The following is a 19,795-nucleotide window of genomic DNA, read 5'->3' on the forward strand; positions in this document are numbered from 1 at the left end:
TGACAGTCTTGGTCTGTATTTTATACGGTTCATTACTTTTAATTTTCGACTAGAATCCTCTGACAAGTAGTATGACTTGTTTGTTGCTGATTTAGTGGAGATCTCATTAACTTTTGATATTGTTTGAAAGAAAATTTTAACGACAATAGATTATTAATTTGTGAAGAAATCAAATTGCCGCACGTCTCACGCTGCAAATGGTATGTGCACTAAAGATACACCACTTGAAAAATAGACAAGGGTGACAGGTCATAACTGTCACACTCGGTTTTAACGGTTAAAACCACGTGCGATTTATGTGTACCCAAGATATTCAACACACATAAGGATATCACAGTTGAAGTAACAAAAGCAATACTTTTATTAAATAACGTTAAACTCTTACAGCAATTGACATATATGGTCTTCTATGAAGATATCTGCAGCGGAACAGAAGCACTGATGCCCAACAACACCGCAGGCAACCGATCGGGAGACACGAGACTAGAACATCACAACCTCGTCTTGATAGTCTTCAACATCTTCACTCACTGAGCAGCAGCATACATGTCGCATGGTATAGGGAAAATAGCAAGCGTGGGCACATAGAGTACTCAGCAAGTGGGGGAAAATAATGATATGCAGGCTTATACCAAGAATAGGCTAACAAATGGTATTTTTGCGTAAATGCGAGTAATGAAAAAAAAATTTGGACTCAAAAGCATTAAGCAATTATTAAGTGAATGTAACCCAAATAATTCAGCATCCAGCATACAAGGCTCCCCACCTTACACATCATAACCTTCTAGTACTCCCTGTACTATAACCAAAACTATCTAGTACTCCCTGTACCAGAACAATAACCACAACCATCTAGTACTCCCTGTACCAAAACCATAACTACAACCAAACTCATAACCACAACCCACTAATCATGTGAGGATCCAAGTCTCTCATATCTGTGAGCACGGCTATTATAACAGTTTTACACTCTGCAAAGGTTGTCCAGCTTTCCCCACGAGTCAGTGAATTCCATGTTGCTAGACCATTAACACATTAACGACCATTGTTGCATATGTTAATTAGTCAAGATTATGACACTTCCCAGTATCCCAAAAGCATGTCTAAGCAATGTATCCACAAAAGACACATAACCATAAACCATCTAGGTTTCAAGGGATGATAAGGAAAAATCTAGGGAAAACCCTAACATAGGTAACTACCCATCATATTGACAGACATTGCATGCAGTTTATTAAAACCAAAATATGTAAAAACATATGTTCAATATGATCAAGGACACTTGCCTTTTTCCCAATGCTGCTCAGTGTTGTCGAAATCTTGATCTTGAAGTCTCTCGAACTGATCCAGAACATTATCAACTAATCGCGAAAACTACCGATAAATAACACAAAGGGAAACACTAAGAACAACATACCAAACATCATCAAAACACTTTAAAAATACTATGGTTGGATAGGGATGATTTTAGAAACGTTTAGACACAAGAATCGCCTAAATCGGAGTTAAGATGAAAAGAGAACAGCTTTCCGGAGATGGATTAGACTGAAAAGGAAAAACTAGTTTACTGGAGTTATCTTCCTATAGGAAAAGAGCTTATTGCACAATCACTGTGTCAGACTTGACAACATTATTGCGCAAGATTCAAAAAGTGTAGGGCAAACTAGACTTCACTGGCTAGGCTAAGAAGAATGATATGGCGCTGACTTGGCATGCTATGCAAGTAATATCTTGGATTAAAGAAGGGATACACTGAGATCTAGTATCAACCACCTATGATAGATAAAAAAAGGTGAAAGATTGCGCTTCTAGGTTTAGGATATTACTGGTCACTCTATGTAGCGGTGGTGGTTCGGGTTTCGTCAGAGATGGCGATCGGGCGCGTGGCCACAAACATCGATGTCAGCTTCGGTGGTGTTTTAGTGAAACGAGGGAAGCATGGTATAGAACGCGGAAAAACTAACTCAGCGGTATGGTTGGTTTTGGAAGGGATCATCCAAGGTAGCGGCAAAAACGGTGATGACTGCTTCTAGGTTTGGTGGTGACCGTGAACAAATGCAGGAACGAAGACGCTCGCGTTCCAGGAGATTGGCTATGAAATTTATGAAATCGTTTGAATAGAGATGTTCATATATCCCGGGAACACAATGCTATGGCATAGGTTTTGGTAGATCATCCACTGAGAGGAAGAAGGATCAGCACAGATGAGACGGGTGATGGCTGCGACATGCTGTGGTTGGCAATGGCGTCCTGGTTGTGTCGCTGCACAAACAGGGATGGGCTCTTAGGGTAACGTAGAAGACTCCATGGGACACGCCGTGACACGGTTGGTGCATCCATACGGCCTTCGGATTGACGGGGAACGCGAATGCAAATCCAGTGCGCGTGCAGAACACGTCCAGAAACCGGACAGCAGGTATGTCGACCTTGATTGCGGTAGTTTGGCTGCTCTACTGGCCGACCTGGTTGGTGAGGGCGTGGGGAAAATCATGGGACATGCACCGGTGAAAGGGCTTGGTGATTTGACCTCTGGTCGATCGGGAACATCGATGCCAATCGGATACAGCGAGGCTGTCTCGCGGCTGTCCGCGACGGTGACGACCGTGGCGATGTAGATCGGGCTTTGGCTGGGGCTAGGGCTTGGCTAGGGACTTAGTATGATGCTAAAACAGTAGTAAGGGAGGAGAAGAAGGGGTCCTCACCTTTCTTTGATGGTCGAGGAAGGAGGATTCGCGAAGAAGACGACGTAGCGCATCACGAGCGGCGACGGCGGCGTCTCTGGCGAACGGCGGCGCTCCAGCGATGCACGGGCAGGGCAGCAGTGACTTCTAGGGCTTGGGGGTGTGGAATAGGGGTAGGAGAGGGCGTGCAACTCATATATATAGGGCTAGGGGCTGCTGGATGAGGTGAAGTCCAAACCGAACACGATTCGGATTCGAGTTCGAGTCGGTTACAATTTCTTTTTTCGTAGCTCTGTATTCCGAGGATGATATCTCCCTTGTCCGGACTCCAAATTGGACGTTTCTTCATTCTAAATTGTAGTACTCAAATCGATCTACAACTTTGGTAGTCATTGGAATTTCTAAAAACATCATCTTGATTTCCGAAAATGCACCACAAGATATACTATTTGAACTCGGACTTCTCTTCGTAGTACTGATTTCGGGGGCCATAACTCCTAACTCCATTATCCAAAAGGTGACTTCCATAGGTTCAAATTGAAGCTCTTGACGAGACCTACAACTTTGATATTATAAAGATTTGCATTTGAGGTTGTTTTGAACTCCAAAACGTCATGCCAAGATGAGGCTATCCAGAACTTCGCGAAAATTTACAGATTTCGTGGATCTTTTGTTGGGCCATCTAGAAGACTTGGCTAAGGGTTTGGACTTGAGCAAGATTGAACTCAAAGACACTTTAGATATATCTAGGGTTTAGAAAAGAAACTTTTACAGAGAAATTTGAATAGGATTTGAATTTGAATTATGTTCAGAGTGAATTTAAGAGAAACGAAAAAGATGAGGTTGAACAAGAATAGGACTAGATAAGGAATTTGAATTTAGATTTTGGGTAGAATTTGAGAGAGAGGAGAGATTGATTTTAAACAAGAATTTGGATAAGATTTGAATTGAACTAGAGAAAGATCAGATATGATCGAGGATTGAATAGATGATAAATTTAAGGATTTTGAATTCCAACCATTAAGATCCTTAACTTATTCACTATTGAGTTTTGTAAAAGCCTTTTCAAAATCTTTTTCACTCAAAACATTAAAGAGAAAGAAAACGAAAAAGAACTCTAATGCATTTACCTAGCTCCTAACAAAACTCAGCATGCAATGCACACAAAATAATAACCTATATTGATTGATTGTTTAAGAAAATAGGTTTTAAACCTATATTATTGGTGAAGCTATTCAATAATCTTGAAATTTTTTAGAAATTTGAGAAATCTGAAAATCAGTGTGTTACAATAACCGTTATGGGTGACGAGTCACCCCGAACGCGTCACTGATGATATGTAATAAGTGACGGGTAAGGAACCGTCACCAATAAAATTATTGATGACGGGTCAAAACTTGGCCCGTCACTTATTAAGGTGTGACGGGTCGTAACTGTGATCCGTCACTTATTACTTGTTTGTGACCCGTCATTTATGACTGATATACGATTTTCGTGCTTTTTGGACACAAAAAAAGTCAAAAAATATATATTTTTCACCCAAGCAAATCTAACTCAGGCCTATCACCACTTGCCAAGTGTCTCTACTTATTTTTAAGTCTGTTTTTAGAATGTGTGTTCCGTGGGAATCGAACTCGCGATGGCCCCTCGCGCGCATAGCTGCCTAACCACCTCAACCTCGCGTGCGTCCTGAAAGGACTCGGATAAAACATCCTTTTAAATATTTTGCCGATGATCATAAGTGACGGGTCACAACTGTGACACGTCACTTATTACAAGTGACGGGTCATAATTATGACCCGTCACCAATGTTAATTTTACAATAGACATAAAAATCAGTTGACTCGGAGTGCATTCAGTTAAATAGCCATAACTTTTGCATATAGACTCCGATTTTGACTCTACAGATATCTATAGAAAAAGTTACATCTGTTTCTCTCTCACTTTGTTGGGTTCGGCAAATTTTTCGAGGCCTAAAATGGTTTGGAAGATTAAGTTCTCGCCTCTGAAAGTTTCCGTATTGTTTTCAGAACGAACGTTTGTGTCCATAGCCGTTACACATTACATCAAACTTGAGTAGAAATGTACAATGATTCATATTCTAGTGCTTCTAAAGTGAGAAAAAAATAAAAATAAAAATATTTTTAAAAAATATATAGATCATTTTCTGTATTTCTATATAACATTATTAGTGACGGGTCATAACTTGACCCGTCACTTATAACATTTCTATGAGACCCGTCACCGATGAGTTAGTTATTGGTGACGGGTCAAAACTTGACTCATCACCAATGACTGGCCTACGATGACCTGTGAGTGATGAGTCGTCGTTTGTGACAGATCAAGTTTTCATTCGTCACCAATAACTGACATTAGTGACATGTCACAACTGTGACCCGCGTAGTGATAAATGAGTTACCAAATGCATGATCTATTCATTCACTGTATATTATCAATTCGTGAAAGGTTTGGTTCATGCTTCTTATAAAGTTTCTGAAATACACTCAATTGTACATTGACAATCTCTGAAAAACATATGTACATAAACATCCAAATATTTTAAAGACACGATATGAAAAACCTCTGTACATACTTTGAAAAACATTACCTAAACATTATCAAAACTACAACTACTTCAACCATCGTTTGTCTGTTTCAAAAACCATTGTCGAGCTCTCCAAGACCAACTCCAAGAAACAGACACGAACAAAGTGCACAATCTGCAATACATGCCTGAACAGAAAGACGCCATGCCTTAGGTGCAAACTGAATAATTATTATGAGTAAAATCACTATCAAAATTTCAGTAAAGTCCTTTGAGCAAATCATTATTAGATCTATGTCAACATATTTTAGTGAACCGCTCTCAAAATAGGAGGTGAGACCGAATCTACTGCATCTTTCTCATCCAGGTTACATGTGGCAGAGAAAAACAATTAAATCCAGGTTATTCATCAAAGAAATATAATGGAATGGATCGATTAAGTCCTGAAGGAATGCATCGGCTGCATACATTAAAATATGTGTTAATCTGTATCTCTCGGATTCGTTCCCAATGTTCTTGAGCACAACATCCATGAGCAAGAACAGCACAGTGACACGTTGAGAAAAAAAACCCATAAATGCGGTAGAGGGGCCAGCGCTAATGATTGATAAAATAGTTTAGGTTGGATTTCATCCTACATTGAATATTGATGATAAGTAGCATGACACAAAAGGTAGAGGATTCTCCACCTATTATACTTGTCTTTTAGGTTGAGTTGACTTGGGACCTTGGTTCTGGTTTCAATTGGGCATGTGGGTATAGTAGTGTCACACCTAAAAAAATCTAGCTTAGTTATCAAACATGCATATACATCATGACATCATACTTCATGTATGATTTTATTTTAATTATTTAAAAATATTTTGGAAATATTACGTAATTGATCAATGTGTGTTCACACCATATATATATTTATGAGTGAAAATTATTTAGAAATGGTTACAAAGCCCCAAAGCCAAGGATAACGAAAAGAACAGGAAGAAAATGGGAAAAATAATGAGAACTTTCAGCATGTGGGCATTGCCCCTGGTCTGACCGGCGCCAGTCATAGCGTGACCACCAGAACTCAGAGACGTCACTTAAAGTCCATCGGCCAACTCTCACTCTCTCACTCACCTCTTTCTTCTTCCTCCACCTAAACCGAAAGAAAGAGAGAGGTGCCACTTAAAGTCCATCGACCAACCCTCACTCTCTCACTCACTTCTTTCTTCTTCCTCCACTAAACCGAGAGAGAGAGAGGGCGACCACCTCGACCACCAAGACGGTCGGAGATTGATGGAGAATATTTCCTTGAGCTTTCCGAAGGCTTCCCTAAGCTCGTTCCCACTGTATTTTTCATCGGAGACACTTCCACGTGATTTCTTTCTCCTTAAGGCAAACCACCACATCGGAGCCTGATCTTCGAATCGAAGCTTCCCAGTAGTTGGCCAACCCCCTAGAAAATTTCTCCACACCAAGGTGAGATTTCCCCAACCGGTTCTCCATTAGTTTAGACCCGAGCTCCAACCTAGCCATAGACTTCATCCATAGGATCCTCGAGTTTGGTCCCGTGCATGTCACCCAAACCACCCAAGAAGCACTCCCCTAGTCTTCTAAAGTGTTTTGGTACCCTTCTTGACCGAAAGCATCACCAGAGCCTTCGTCGATAACCTCGACTAGGTGTTGTCAGCCAGGCCTAGCGGTCTAACAGCCACCAGGGCCGATCTGATAACCAGGACATGACTTGACCAATCAAACTTCAAGTCAGACTTTATAGTCAGGAGTCAGACCATCACTATGATCGGTCTAACCACCAGATCCAACAGTCTGACCGTCATGGGTCTGATCTGACTATCAGGTCTACTCAGTACCGTTTTCTTCTCTGTTTGACCCCCATGGTCTTACCATCACTGGGCCAGTCTGATCGCTAGCCACTCAGTACCCACTAAGTTTAGATTGTCTCATGTGATTTTTAAACCTCTTCTAACTCAATCGCTTAGGCGTTCTTTTGCAAATATTTTCATAACATGACTCATTACATGTTGTTCATAATCACACATCATAATCATACATCTTTGTTCGTTCCTTTGTTCATTCGATGCATTCTTCAGTTGTTTAGAGAGTGATGTGTCAACGGTTCAAGCGGTCGAGGTAGATATTGTACCGGAGGTGTATGTGAGTGAAGCGCTGGAGCAACAAGGTAATCATCTGAGCATATTTCACCTTTACTTTAGATTTTGTGGTGTCTAATTTGAGAAGTTATCGCTTTATGTATATTATGCAGGTTAGGAGTGTCTAATTTGAAAAGTTATCACTTTATGTATATTATGGATGTTAGGGAGTCATTGTCGGCATTTGTGGGTAGAACATATGTTGATGCATTGTTCCTACCTTGATTATTGATGATCCCCACCCTTATAACCTGGATATGACAATATTAATGTCTAACTTAAAAATTATCCGAGATACTTAGCAATGTATATGTCATCGGTAGAAGTCAAGCGGTGGTGTAACACCCTGAGTTTTAGCATATAAAAATATAGCAAAATTCACTCCAAATTAAAAAAAATTCTAATTATTAAACCAACATAAAATCAAGGAAATATATATTTGAATATGTATATACTTGTATGTGTGTATTCAAATATACTATTTGGCTAAGTATTCCAAAGATCACTAAATTAGTTTTTTCTTGTGGTTCTTTGTGTGGCGATTCGAATTTGAAGTTCTCTCAAATTCGAATCCATTTTAGTTTTCTCAGCAATTCCCTAATCCAAATCAATGGGTGACAATCGATCTTTCAATCCAACTCAAATATTCCTTTTTGAATCAAACTAAATTCAAATACTCCTATTTGAATTTAATCCCAAATATCTCAAATCCGGATTCGATCAAATCATCGTCGAATTCGTACTCAAATGCAATTAATCATTCTAGTTATATTCATTTCATTTCCAGTTCATTCGCTTCGCCAATTCAATCCTATTCGTCTAAATCAATTCAAATCCAAGTCATTTAGTGATTTACACAATTCAATTCAATTCAAATCATTCAAATTGAATTGCTATAAATCAATTTCCAATTCAAATCCAGATTAAATTGCCAATCCAATTCAATTCAAGTCATTTCAATTTCTAATTCAGACTCATTTGAATTATGCCAATTCAATTCAATTTAACCTATTCAAATTGAATTATTACAAACTCAAATATATCAATTAGTTACACAAATATCTCACAACTCATCTCTCTGATCTCTCTCACTCTCTGGTCGCTCTCTCTCAGTCATCACACAGCACCAACCAAACCACTGGCCATCTCCTCACCACGCCGTGCTCTCTCTCTCTCTCTCTCTCTCTCTCTCTCTCTCTCTCTCTGTTCACCATGGCATCAAAAGTCCTCTCACAGCTCAAACCGCCGCCATTCCTCTCATGCGTTCACACCGGCCATCCGCTGATCATTTCACGCAAGCAGCACATCTCCAGCTCCTCTCTACTCTCATCGTCACCTGGAAAGGATCTCTCACACACAAGCATCCCAGCACCGGCCTGCTCTATGATCTTTCCATCAAGCGGCCAAAGGCCATTTGCTCTCCTTCTCCTGTTCCTTCACCTGCAAGCCATTACCCCACGCCACATTCATACATACACACTACATAGTTCTCTTTTGTTTAGGAATTGATTAGTTCCAGTCTCCTCCTAACTCTCTTTTGCTGTAAATTACAAGAAATTGTGGATGCTTAAAAACTTGTAATATAATTAAATTACTTACTCTTTGTTAAGCTTTATTGTGATGTGATATGTTAGAAAGTCATGTGTTCCGATCTTGTGCACAAAACACCTGCTGAGACTACTGGAGCGGTATTTTGATTAATCATTGAAGTCATGATTAAAGAAATAATCAATTTAATAATTAAATATAATATTTTTTGGACAGCTCCTTACATAAAGAAAAGGTACTCCAGAATCAATATGGAAGATGAGTTTTTGATATGCTCATTGTTGACTGCACCTGCACTTGTTTTGAGATAAATCTTCTTCTCTATTCGTCAGCATGGAGAAATAGAGAAAATTCCTATTTATAGCAATTGAACCCATGGGTTCGGGTACCTATGGGTTTTGCGGCCGACGGGTCCGGGTTTGGATGCAATTTTTCACCCAAAGGTCTAATAGGTCGGGTACCGAAATGGCCCAGGGCAAGGCTCAAGTTTCTAAATTTACCCACGGGTCCGATCGGGTGCCCATAAACTCTCCCCTCAAGCACTCAGCCCATCCAGCCCATCCATCGTCCACCCAACCTCACACTTCCCTAATCCCCAATCCCTAATATGAGCCTTGCCCTTCCATTCTTCGCCCCCACCAGTCCACCATGCAGCGGCCCCCATTTGACCACTGCTTCTCCTCCTTCACCATCTTCTTCTCTAATCCCTCTCCACTGCTTCCCCTCCTTCACCATCTTCTCTTGCTCCAAAGGTAGCGGCGATGGGGACCCCGAGCTAGCCCTCCCTTCCTTTATCCCTCGCGCAAATCTAGCGAAGCACCAGGCTATGGTGGTGGCAGTGAGCGGCGAGCCCGGGTAGAGAGAGGAACCCATGAGGGCAGCGGTGATGCGGTGGTGGCCTAAGACTAGATTGTGTGCATGTTCGGCTTGGCGCCATGCTCCGTGGAGATGGTCTCGCACCTGTTGCACGCCAGGATGTTCGTTGCGCAGTTCAACTTCTCCCACGGCTCCCACAAGTACCACCAGGAGATGCTCGACAACCTCCGCGCCACCATGGACCGCACGAGGTCTGAGCAGCCACCGCCTTGACCATAGTGCCACCAACGTGGAGTTGTGGAGGGTGCCTCACGATGGTAGCCATTGCTCCCACCTACGCTGCTGCTCCGGTGGTGAAGGTGGCAGGACCCCGGGAAGCCGCCGCAGGAGGTCATGCTCAACAGCTCGAGGGCATCTCGAACGCCTCACCGATGTTGCAACCAAGGTGGTGCGTCGCAATCTCCTGTGGAAGCCATTGTCGCCTAACCGAACCCGACGGGCGCCCAACGGGTTTGGGTTTCTTTTTACACACGTTTGGCATTTCATGCTTGGGTCAGGTTAAGTCTAACAGGTTTTCTTTACCCGGACCCGACCCAATCCATTGTCATTCCTAAAAATTCCTTCCATGGACCACCTCACTGCAACTACGGAAAAATGCAATCTGCCATTGACCATTTTGCAAAATAGATCACCTCACTGCAACTATGGAGCTTTTAAGTGCTCTCTGTCTGTTCTATCATTCAGGGGAGCCATTTGCTGGAGAGGTTAATTAATAGAGTAACATGCTTCCAACCATATTCATTTCATTTTATTTTCTTCCTGATTCTCATATCTATTCTTATGCTCTTTATTTTTTTCTCATATCCAATAGCTTCTTTTTAAAATAATTTATGAAGGAAAATGAGAGAAAATCCCGAGATAGGATGAATGAGAGAACCCCTTCGTGAATGAAACACTAATAAAAATAAAAAAAAAATTGTAAAGAGAATCAGACTCACGATGAGAAGTCCTTAGAGATGCCTGTGAGAAGAGCACCTCTTGCTGGCATTATTCTATTTTGCCCAATGGGAGTATGATTGGCTGGCTCAAAGGCCTATTTCTTTCTCAAAAAATTAGGTCTGGCTTTACATGTAGCTCGAGGCAATTCAAATGCCAAGATTCTGAAAATAAGTTATGGATCCTCTTTTATATTTTTAAGAGAAATATTGTTAAGAAAGATGTATACAATTAATAAAAATTTCCCAATGGGAACAAAAATCATACTGGGGAAGTATAGCACATTGTGTCATCTGGGACCCGACAGCTGCTGCGCCGACACGCACGACGGCAGCGACCAGCTCCCGGTGGTGTCTGAGGCTTTCCCCTTGCCCTTCCCTCCGTCCATCCACCCGACTGGCCGCAGGTCGACGAGACCGCGGCCGTACATCTTGAGGTACTGAAGGATCTCCGTCCGGGGCTTGCCAACGTCCATGCTGCCGTCGAGCATGGCGGCCACGGCCGTCATGTTCGGCCGCAGCACGGCGTCCTCGTGGAGGCAGCAGAGCGCCACCCGCACCACCCGCGATACCTCCTCGACGTTCGCCCGCCCCTCCAGCCTCGGGTCCACGAGCTCACCGTACCGCCCTTGGTCGTGCAGGTCCAGCGCTAACGCCGGGAAGTAGCTGCTCCGCTCGAGCCCTGCGCCGCTGCCCTCCAACGACGTGGCGCTGGCCGCGTCCCTCTTGGAGTTCTTCCTCCCGCGCACGATCTCCAGCAGCACCATGCCGAAGCTGTACACGTCGGCCTTGTCAGTGATGGGCGCGTTCATCAGCCACTCCGGCGCCAGGTACCCGCGCGTGCCGCGCATCGTCGTGAACAGCCCCGACTGCTCCGGGCTCATCAGCTTCGCCAGCCCGAAGTCAGCGATCTTCACGCCGCCGCGGTCGTCCAGGAGGATGTTCTCCGGCTTCACGTCACAGTGAAGGATCTTGCGGTCGCAGCCAACGTGGAGGTACGCCAGCCCGCGCGCCGCACCGATGCAGACGTGGAGACGGGCCGGCCAATCGAGCGTGGCGGCGCCTGCGCGGAAGAGGCTCTGGTCGAGGGAGCCCCGGCTCATGTACTCGTACACCAGCAGCTGCCGCGCGCCCTCGGCGCAGAACCCGCGCAGCTTCACCAGGTTGACGTGGTGGACATTGCCGATCACGGCGATCTCCGTCAGGAACTCACGCCGGCCCTGCGTGCCCAGGCCGTTCATCCGCTTCACGGCGACGGTGCTCCGGTCGGGGAGCTCGCCTCTGTACACGGAACCGAAGCCGCCCGCGCCAATCTGCCACTTGAAGCCGTCGGTCGCGGCGTCGAGATCGCTGTACGTGAACCGGGTCGGCAGGCCGGGGATGAGGACATCCTCATCGAGGTCGCCGCTCGCGGCGACCTCGATGGCCGACGGGATGGGGGACGCCCGCGACGACAGCATCGCTGGCAGCTTGAACCAGCTGCTTTTCGATCCGCTGCCGCCGCTCTTGAGCTGCGGCCGCCGCCTCTTCAGCCACTGAGCCCTCATCGCGTACAACAAGAAGGAGATGAGCACGACCGCCACCGTGGGGAGCACGATGCCGAACACAATGGTTATGAAGCTCAAGGACGACGAGCCTTTGGAGTGCGGCGGCGGTGGGAGCGTCTTGATGAAGCCGACGGCGACGTCGGTGTTGGCGCGGAAGACGGAGCCAATCTGGTTGTTCAGGAGGAAGCAGGAGCTGGAGGAGTTCTTGTAGAAGAAGCCGAGGCAGGAGCAGTTGGCTGAGCATAGGTCGCGACACGCCGGCAGCGCGTCGCCGGAGGTGTCGGGCAGGGAGAACTTGTTGGGCAAGTATCCGATCCCGTCGCCGAGGCTCACGTAGCTGTAGCGAACTTGTTTGCCGGCGACGCAGGTGTCGGGGATGATGGACAGCGCGGAGCCATCGGCCGGCGCGCAGCCACCGCTGGAGTAGGTACTGAAGGCGTCGGGGCACGAACACGTGGAGCCGTTGCCGCCCGGCGTGCAGAGGCTGAGGGACCGGCACGGCAGCGGGAGGTCGCAGTCGTTGGCCGGCGCGGCCCAGACTGTAGAGAGGCTTGCCCCCGCAGTCAGGGTGAGCGCGCGCAGGCGGCCGGAAGGGTCGACCTTGAGGAGGCGAGACTCGGCTTTCAAGGGCGCCGGCGGCGAGGGGAAGATCAGCCTGTAGACGGTGTCCCTGCCGTTGGCGGCGAGGAGGTAGAGGCCGGAGGCGTTGACGGCCATGGAGGCGACGGCGTGGTTGGAGTCCTGGACGGCGGCGGGATCGGAGGAGAGCGCCCAGTAGGTGAGGAAGCCAGAGGAGGCGTTGGACGCCGTGGCCCACTGAAGGAACGCGTCGTTGGGGGTGAGGAGGAGGCGGTAGGCGCCGGGGGAGAGGTCTTGGTCCGACGCCGAGGACGTGAGCGGCACGGCGAGGGGGAGCGCCTGGCCCGGGAGCAGCGTGTCGGTGGGGCGCTCGAAGGAGGACCAGAGCGTGGTGTTCTCGTCGTCGATGAGAGCGAGCTCACCGGTGTCGAGGAGTTGGAGCGCGGCGACGGGTTGGCGGAGGTGCGGCGTGGACCAGGCAGGTTCCGGTTGGGCGGCGGACGGATCGAAGAGAGTGAGGCCGGTGGCGGAGAGGGAGAGGACGACGGACTCGAGGATGGTGGAGCCGGCGGCGGTGGCAGTCCAGACGGGGGTGCGGGAAGCGCTGTGGAGGACGGAGAAGAAGAAGCGGGACTGGGAGTCGCCTGAGATGGAGCCGGCGTTGTAGACGGCGGCGGAGAAGTTGGCGTTGGGGGAGAGGAGGAAGACGCCGTTGGTGTCGATGAAGTGGAAGTAGGTGAGGTTGAAAGGCGGGTAGAGGTACTCCACCGGCACGATGCGCGCCGCAGCGGCCACGGCGAGCGACAGGAGGAGGAGGAGGAAGAGGAGGGGAGGAGGAGGAGGCGCCGCCATGGGACGGGCGCGCGTACGCGCATAGGGAGGAGGAGCGAGGTGTTGACTTTGAGCTGCTCCAAGCATTGCATTTGGACCCGCCATTGCAAGTGGAACAAATTCCATTCATTAGCTAGCTTATTTGCTTATTTTGAATTTTCTTTAATAATGGAAAGCAAAGTTTTCGGCATTTGCACCAAACAGTGCACACAACCTGGCTCGGTTCCTTATTACAATCCGAAAGCTCAAATTAAGCATGTTTGAAGGAGTAGAGTTACATAATAATTGAGAAAGCATCCAGCACATATGCTGGAATTAAATCACCACGCGACTACCTCTAGTTTTAGCACGCCTTGTGCACATGGTCTCTCTCTCTTCTTTTTTTTAGCAAGCTCCAGTATCCAAGCCAATGTATTTCTCTTAAAACTACATGTAAGAAAGATGTGATTGTTGATTTTTTTTTAATCAAATGTTGCGACATAGCCAGATCGCCCAACATAAAGCTGTTACACAAAAAAATGTGATTCTTGTGTTTTTTCCAAGCCAATCATCCATCATATTAGTAATATTTCTAGGTGCATTTATATCTAGAGCCGTTTTTACAACACCCCAAACTAATCTAGCAATATGACAATAAAAAAAGAGAGGTGTTGTATAGTTTTATTTTGATTGCAAAAACATTTGATATTCCTATTCTAATTATGTTTAGTTATCATAACCCCTCTTACAAAGTAAAAAAAAAATATCTTTGTCTTCAATGAAACTTTTAAGCGCCACCAGATTTTACTAGGGAAGGGTATTTTTCTTGTTCATCACATGCATGTTTATACATAGACCGAACTAAAAATTGTCCATTGGTATGTAGGTACTACCTAAAAATCTCTTTCCAAGGATAATGGTATCTATAATAGTTGGTGACTAGGCTATACCACACTATTAGCTTATCTTCTATAATCCATCTGCGGAATGAAACTTAAAGTGCTATATTGTGCATAACCACAACCACTGTTTTTTTTTTTTTTTGTCTTACAATGTGAAACATTGATGGGTATTATTCACTAAGTGGAGTGTTGTTTATCCAATTGTTCTTCCAGAATCTTATTCGGGTGTCATTCTGTATATAGAGTGTAAACTCTTATTTGACTTTCATTAATCCTAACCAGAAATAGGAATCTCCCGGTTTACCTTCTACTTATGTGACGGTCTTAGTAGCAAGGTATTCTTTCTTAATAGTTTTTGCCAAACGACATCCTCGTTTAGTATATTAAAGAGGCATTTACTAAGAAGATATTTATGTTGGATTAAGAGGTCTATTATGCCTAAAGCACCCTGATCCTTAGGTTTGCACATGATACTCTGCTTTGAAGCCTATATTTCCGTTTGTGTCTGTCATACTTCCAGAAAAATCCAGATCTAATCTGATACAATCTTTTAAGGACTCCTTTAGGGATATAGAAAAAGGATATGATGAATTTATCAGTATTAATCTAAATCCAACCGACATGTTTTTACCTATCCAATTGCTCTATTTCTTTTCGAATTGTTATTTCACTTTCCTCCATTCGTTGTTTCGTAATTTACAATGGTGCATGAGAATTCCCAAGTATATAAAGTTAATTGAGCCAATTTCACAACCAAATAACTATGTGTATTGGTCCTTAAACTCCTTTGCCTCTTCATAACAACAGAGTTCACTCTTATAGAAGTTAATCTTAAATCCAAAGAGATATTCAAAGACACATAAAAGGAGCTTCATGTTTTTATCTTGCTTCATAACATGGTTTATAAAGATGATGGTGTCATCTCCATATTGCAGTATTGACAACCCATCATCTACCATATATGGTACAACTCCTGACATCTAGCCATCATCTTTAGCTTGGCCAATCAAGATAACGAGCATGTCTACAACAATATTAAATAGGATAGGAGATAGAGGCTCTTCATGTCGTACTCCTTTATGTATCTGGAAGTATGGATCTATATCATTATTGATTCTTATTCTAACACTTTGACCAGACACAAAATTTTGTATCTATTGGCACCATTGTTCGGAAAAATCTCTTCATCCTCAAGGCTTGTTGTAGAAAGGGCTATTTTAATTTATCATAGGCCTTCTCAAAAATAATTTTTAGAATGATCCCATTTAAATTTTTCTTATGTAATTCATGGATAGTCTCATGAGGATTATGACACCTTCCATAATATTAAGACCAGCCATGAATGTGGTCTGTGTAGGAATGATAACCTTGTCCGCAATTCTACTAAATCTGTTAGTGCTAGCTTTAGTGAATATCTTGAAGCTGACATTAAGCATACAAATAGGGTGAAATTCTTGTATATTTGTGGCACTATCTATCTTTGTATAAGCATGATCACGCCAAAGTTGAGGCTATCAAATGATAGTGAACCTTGGCGAAACTCATGGAACATGGCCATTACATCTCCCTTTATTACCTCTAGGAATACTTGGTAAAATTTTATTGGGAAGCCATCTAGGCATGGGGCCTTATTATGTTCTACTTAGAAAATTGCTTCTCTAACATCTTTCTCATTAAAAGGTGCGACTAAAATTTCATTATTTAGTTCACTCACTTGAGCCTTGTCATATCTAAGTGATTTGTCCATGGAGAAGTGAATTTCTTCTAGTGGACCAAAGAGTCCTTTGTAGTAATTTGTAATGTATTTCTTAAGGTTATTGTCACCTGATATGGTACATTCCTCTTGTTCCAGTTTGTATATTTGTTGTTTTCTATGTTTTTCATTTGCTAGCAGATGGAAATATTTAGTATTATTATCTCCTATTAACTCTTGGATCTTTGCTTGTTAGTACCATTTGAGTTTCTCTTCTCTTAATAATTAGGCTAATCTATTGTTGAGGTTGTATTTTAACCCAATTTCAAAGGCTGTTAAAGTACAATGTTCAGCTTTCTTGTCTAGAGTATCAATTTTTTATATGAGGGCATTTTTTTCCTTCTTATTTTTGCTGCTAACATGCTTTGCCTGTCCCCTTAAAATTTGTCAGAGCTTTCGTATCTTATTCTACCAAATTTGAATGGTGTTCCTGCCTTGTTTTTCCGATTGACAAGTTTCGACAACCATGTCATAGAATCCATCTCGGCTGAGCCATCTCAGTTCAAATTTGAACAGAGATTTGTCACCCACTCTGAGTAACAGGTCTAGTATTTAGTAGGAGAGGTGTATGGTCAGCTCTGGACCTATACAAAGCCTCAAAGATGGATTTAGGGTATTTCAATTTCCACTCTGTACCCATGAGGACTTTATCTAATTTTTCATAGGTTGGTGGATCTGTTACATTTGCCCACTTGTACTAGCAACCCGATAATTATATTTGTATAAGGTCCAACGCTTCAATGAACGCATTGAACAATTGATGCCATGATATTCAAAATTTACGTTACTTTTGTCCTCTAGCCCTGCATTATATTGAAGTCACCCCTATTAACATTGGGTGCTCTTCCTTGCTACATACATTTGATATTTCTATCAGAAAAGCCACCTTATATGTATGTTAGGCTAGTCCATAGACCGCATATAACGCTCATGTGAAGTCATCATCTTTATTTTTTAAAAGGAATTTTATATAAAAATCTCCTACATCGATTGATCCAATATGAAAAACAGTCATCCTCACTCCAATGAGAATGCCTTCAGATCTACCATGAGGTGGCATAACATGTCACATAAGTTCTATGCCAGCACATAGGCATCTTAGAAAGAAGCTGAGAATGAGCTTCGGCCTATTTCCATGATAACTATAAAATCTAGGTATTGTTCTTTAACAATATTTGAGATATAGTTATGTTTAGTCAAGTCTCTCATACATCTGCTATTTTGAAAGATCCCTTTCATTAAAGGATCAATTTGGATGGAATAATTGGCTTCTTAGGTGGGCGACCGACCAACCCCACCCTTAATTGGCTTGGACTTCTAAAAAGATAGAGTAGAATTAATAATAAAGTGATAAATTGAATTGAACTTAACTGAATTCATTTGAAATCTGCACTGCAAATCAATCAGCAAACAAAATTCATTTGAAGCCTGTAACGGTAGGTAGGATAACAGGCGGACTGATTCAGCTGCTTCTACAGATTGAGATTGGTCCCTTGCGCTTCAGTCAAAACGATACTAAGTCGCGATATTTGATACTTTTCCCATCTTGCAGATTTGCCGTTGCTGAAAGTCTATCCACAGAAAAAGGTGCATTCAGATCGAGGGGAGAAAAGACACTAATGCATTAAAAAAAACGTCTATAGTAATCTGGTACTCTATGGTAGCTTGCAAATAAAGGTTAGCATTATTATATAAATAGTTTCATTTATTTTCTTCTTTTCTTTTCTTTTTCTGTTCCGAGGAAGAATAAGACTCCCGAGAGTGTTGTGTTTATGCCATCGTGGGAGCAGACGTTTTTTTTCTTTTTGTTTTGGCGGTCGGGATTTGTTTTGAATATCATAATACTTATGGCATCTGGCCGTCACATGTTGCATTGCATACTATGCTGGCTCAAAGATGCACCGTAAATTATATTATTATTTTATCTCTATTATTTCCTCACTCCCTTTATTTTATAATTCATTATATTTTCAAGCCTGATGCAGATTAGTTTATTTATACTAGTTTTTATAATATTTTAGTTTGGGAGGAGCTAAGTCTAACTCAGTTGGTGAGAATTAAAGGTATGGGTGTATACTCATGTCACCTAGGTTCTACGTCTTTTCAACTCGAATTTTGGTTCCTAATTCTTTAATAAAAGAACATCCAGTACCTCTTAGGTTATGTCTTGTTTTTTCTTAATTTTTTATTTTGGGTGTTGGGGATTTGATTTGTTGTTTCTACTTTTTGTTTGTTGTCTGACTATGTTTCTAGATGAGGTGCTTCTAGGATAGGATAGAATGCAGTAGTTAGATCTGGTGTTAGTTACCACAGTGCAACCTAGTGCTCCTATCTTTTTATTTTTTTAGAAAAAACGGAGTGGAGTCTTGGAACAGAACCCATAACCAATAAAGTGCTTGGTTCGAGGAATATACCCATGCTAGATAAGATGGTACATCATGGGTTCATCTTATGATTTTTTATAAAATGATATCATCTTTTATATTTATACTATTCATATGCTTGTAGGGAATGAGGTGGTGATTGCACAAACCAAATAAATAGTTTATGAATAAGATGGTAATGGATGATCTTGTTTCTCAAACCAAACATTCTAGTAGTTGTGGGCTTATATCATTATACTATACTGCCCCTCTCTCTCTCTCTCTGCCGCCGTATGCAGGTTGAGTCAAGTATTGCAAGGAGATTGACGGATGAATTAAGCAGTAAGATTTTGTGAAAATCAGAGGGCAGAAGCTAGGAGGAACACCTTGCGGTGAGGCGGATGCGTATTAATCTCTGGCAAGAATACAAAGGTGTATATATAGATGAGATTACATGACCGGCCATCCTAATCCATAGGAAACAAACCTAATCATTGTATCTATAGCCAGTTAAGTATATCTGTTTCTATATTTGTTACAAGAATATATCTAGATATTGAACAGATTCACGTTACTGGCCGGATCGGAGGGACTAGAGTATATATTTTTCAATGATCGATCCATCGATCGATGTTTGCAGCAATTCTCCTCCTTTCCCCTTTTCCTTCCCTGCTGACTGACCATTATTTTCCTCGTTGCTGCAATTTCACTAGCAGGCATGCGTGCTCATCGTACTTGTCGAAACAACTAGCTACGTACCATGTAAGTACTCCAACCAGTACGATAATACAATATTGCACTTCGTTACTACATCAGATCCTTTTTACTATGTTTTAAAATTTTCAGTCTTCGAGACGTGACTTTAATCATTATTTTATAGTGTTACATAAACATATAATAATAAAAATAAAATGTCATGGAAGCATTTCTAAGGACAAGTCTAATGATACAATTTTCATATAACAAACTTATATATAATTTCAAACATATAAGTGATCAAACTTTAAAAGGATTGACAGCATGGATTATAGGACGTCTAACCACCAAACGATCGGAGGATCCTGCCATACGTTTGAGCTTAATACTAAGTTATTGTTGTCGGCTTA

General features: G+C 42.9%; 1 protein-coding gene across 1 annotated transcript; it reads right to left on the minus strand.

Moving 5' to 3' along the window:
* Positions 1-10,787: 10,787 nt before the first annotated feature.
* LOC133904285 (G-type lectin S-receptor-like serine/threonine-protein kinase At5g35370) lies at positions 10,788-13,813 on the minus strand. The gene has a single exon (XM_062345750.1). It carries the CDS (start codon positions 13,795-13,797, stop codon positions 11,026-11,028), a length of 2,772 nt encoding a protein of 923 aa, XP_062201734.1. The 5' UTR covers positions 13,798-13,813; the 3' UTR covers positions 10,788-11,025.
* Between the last annotated feature and the right edge of the window lie 5,982 nt (positions 13,814-19,795).

Source organism: Phragmites australis, chromosome 22, assembly GCF_958298935.1.
Source record: "Phragmites australis chromosome 22, lpPhrAust1.1, whole genome shotgun sequence".
In the NCBI taxonomy this organism is placed as follows: domain Eukaryota; kingdom Viridiplantae; phylum Streptophyta; class Magnoliopsida; order Poales; family Poaceae; genus Phragmites; species Phragmites australis.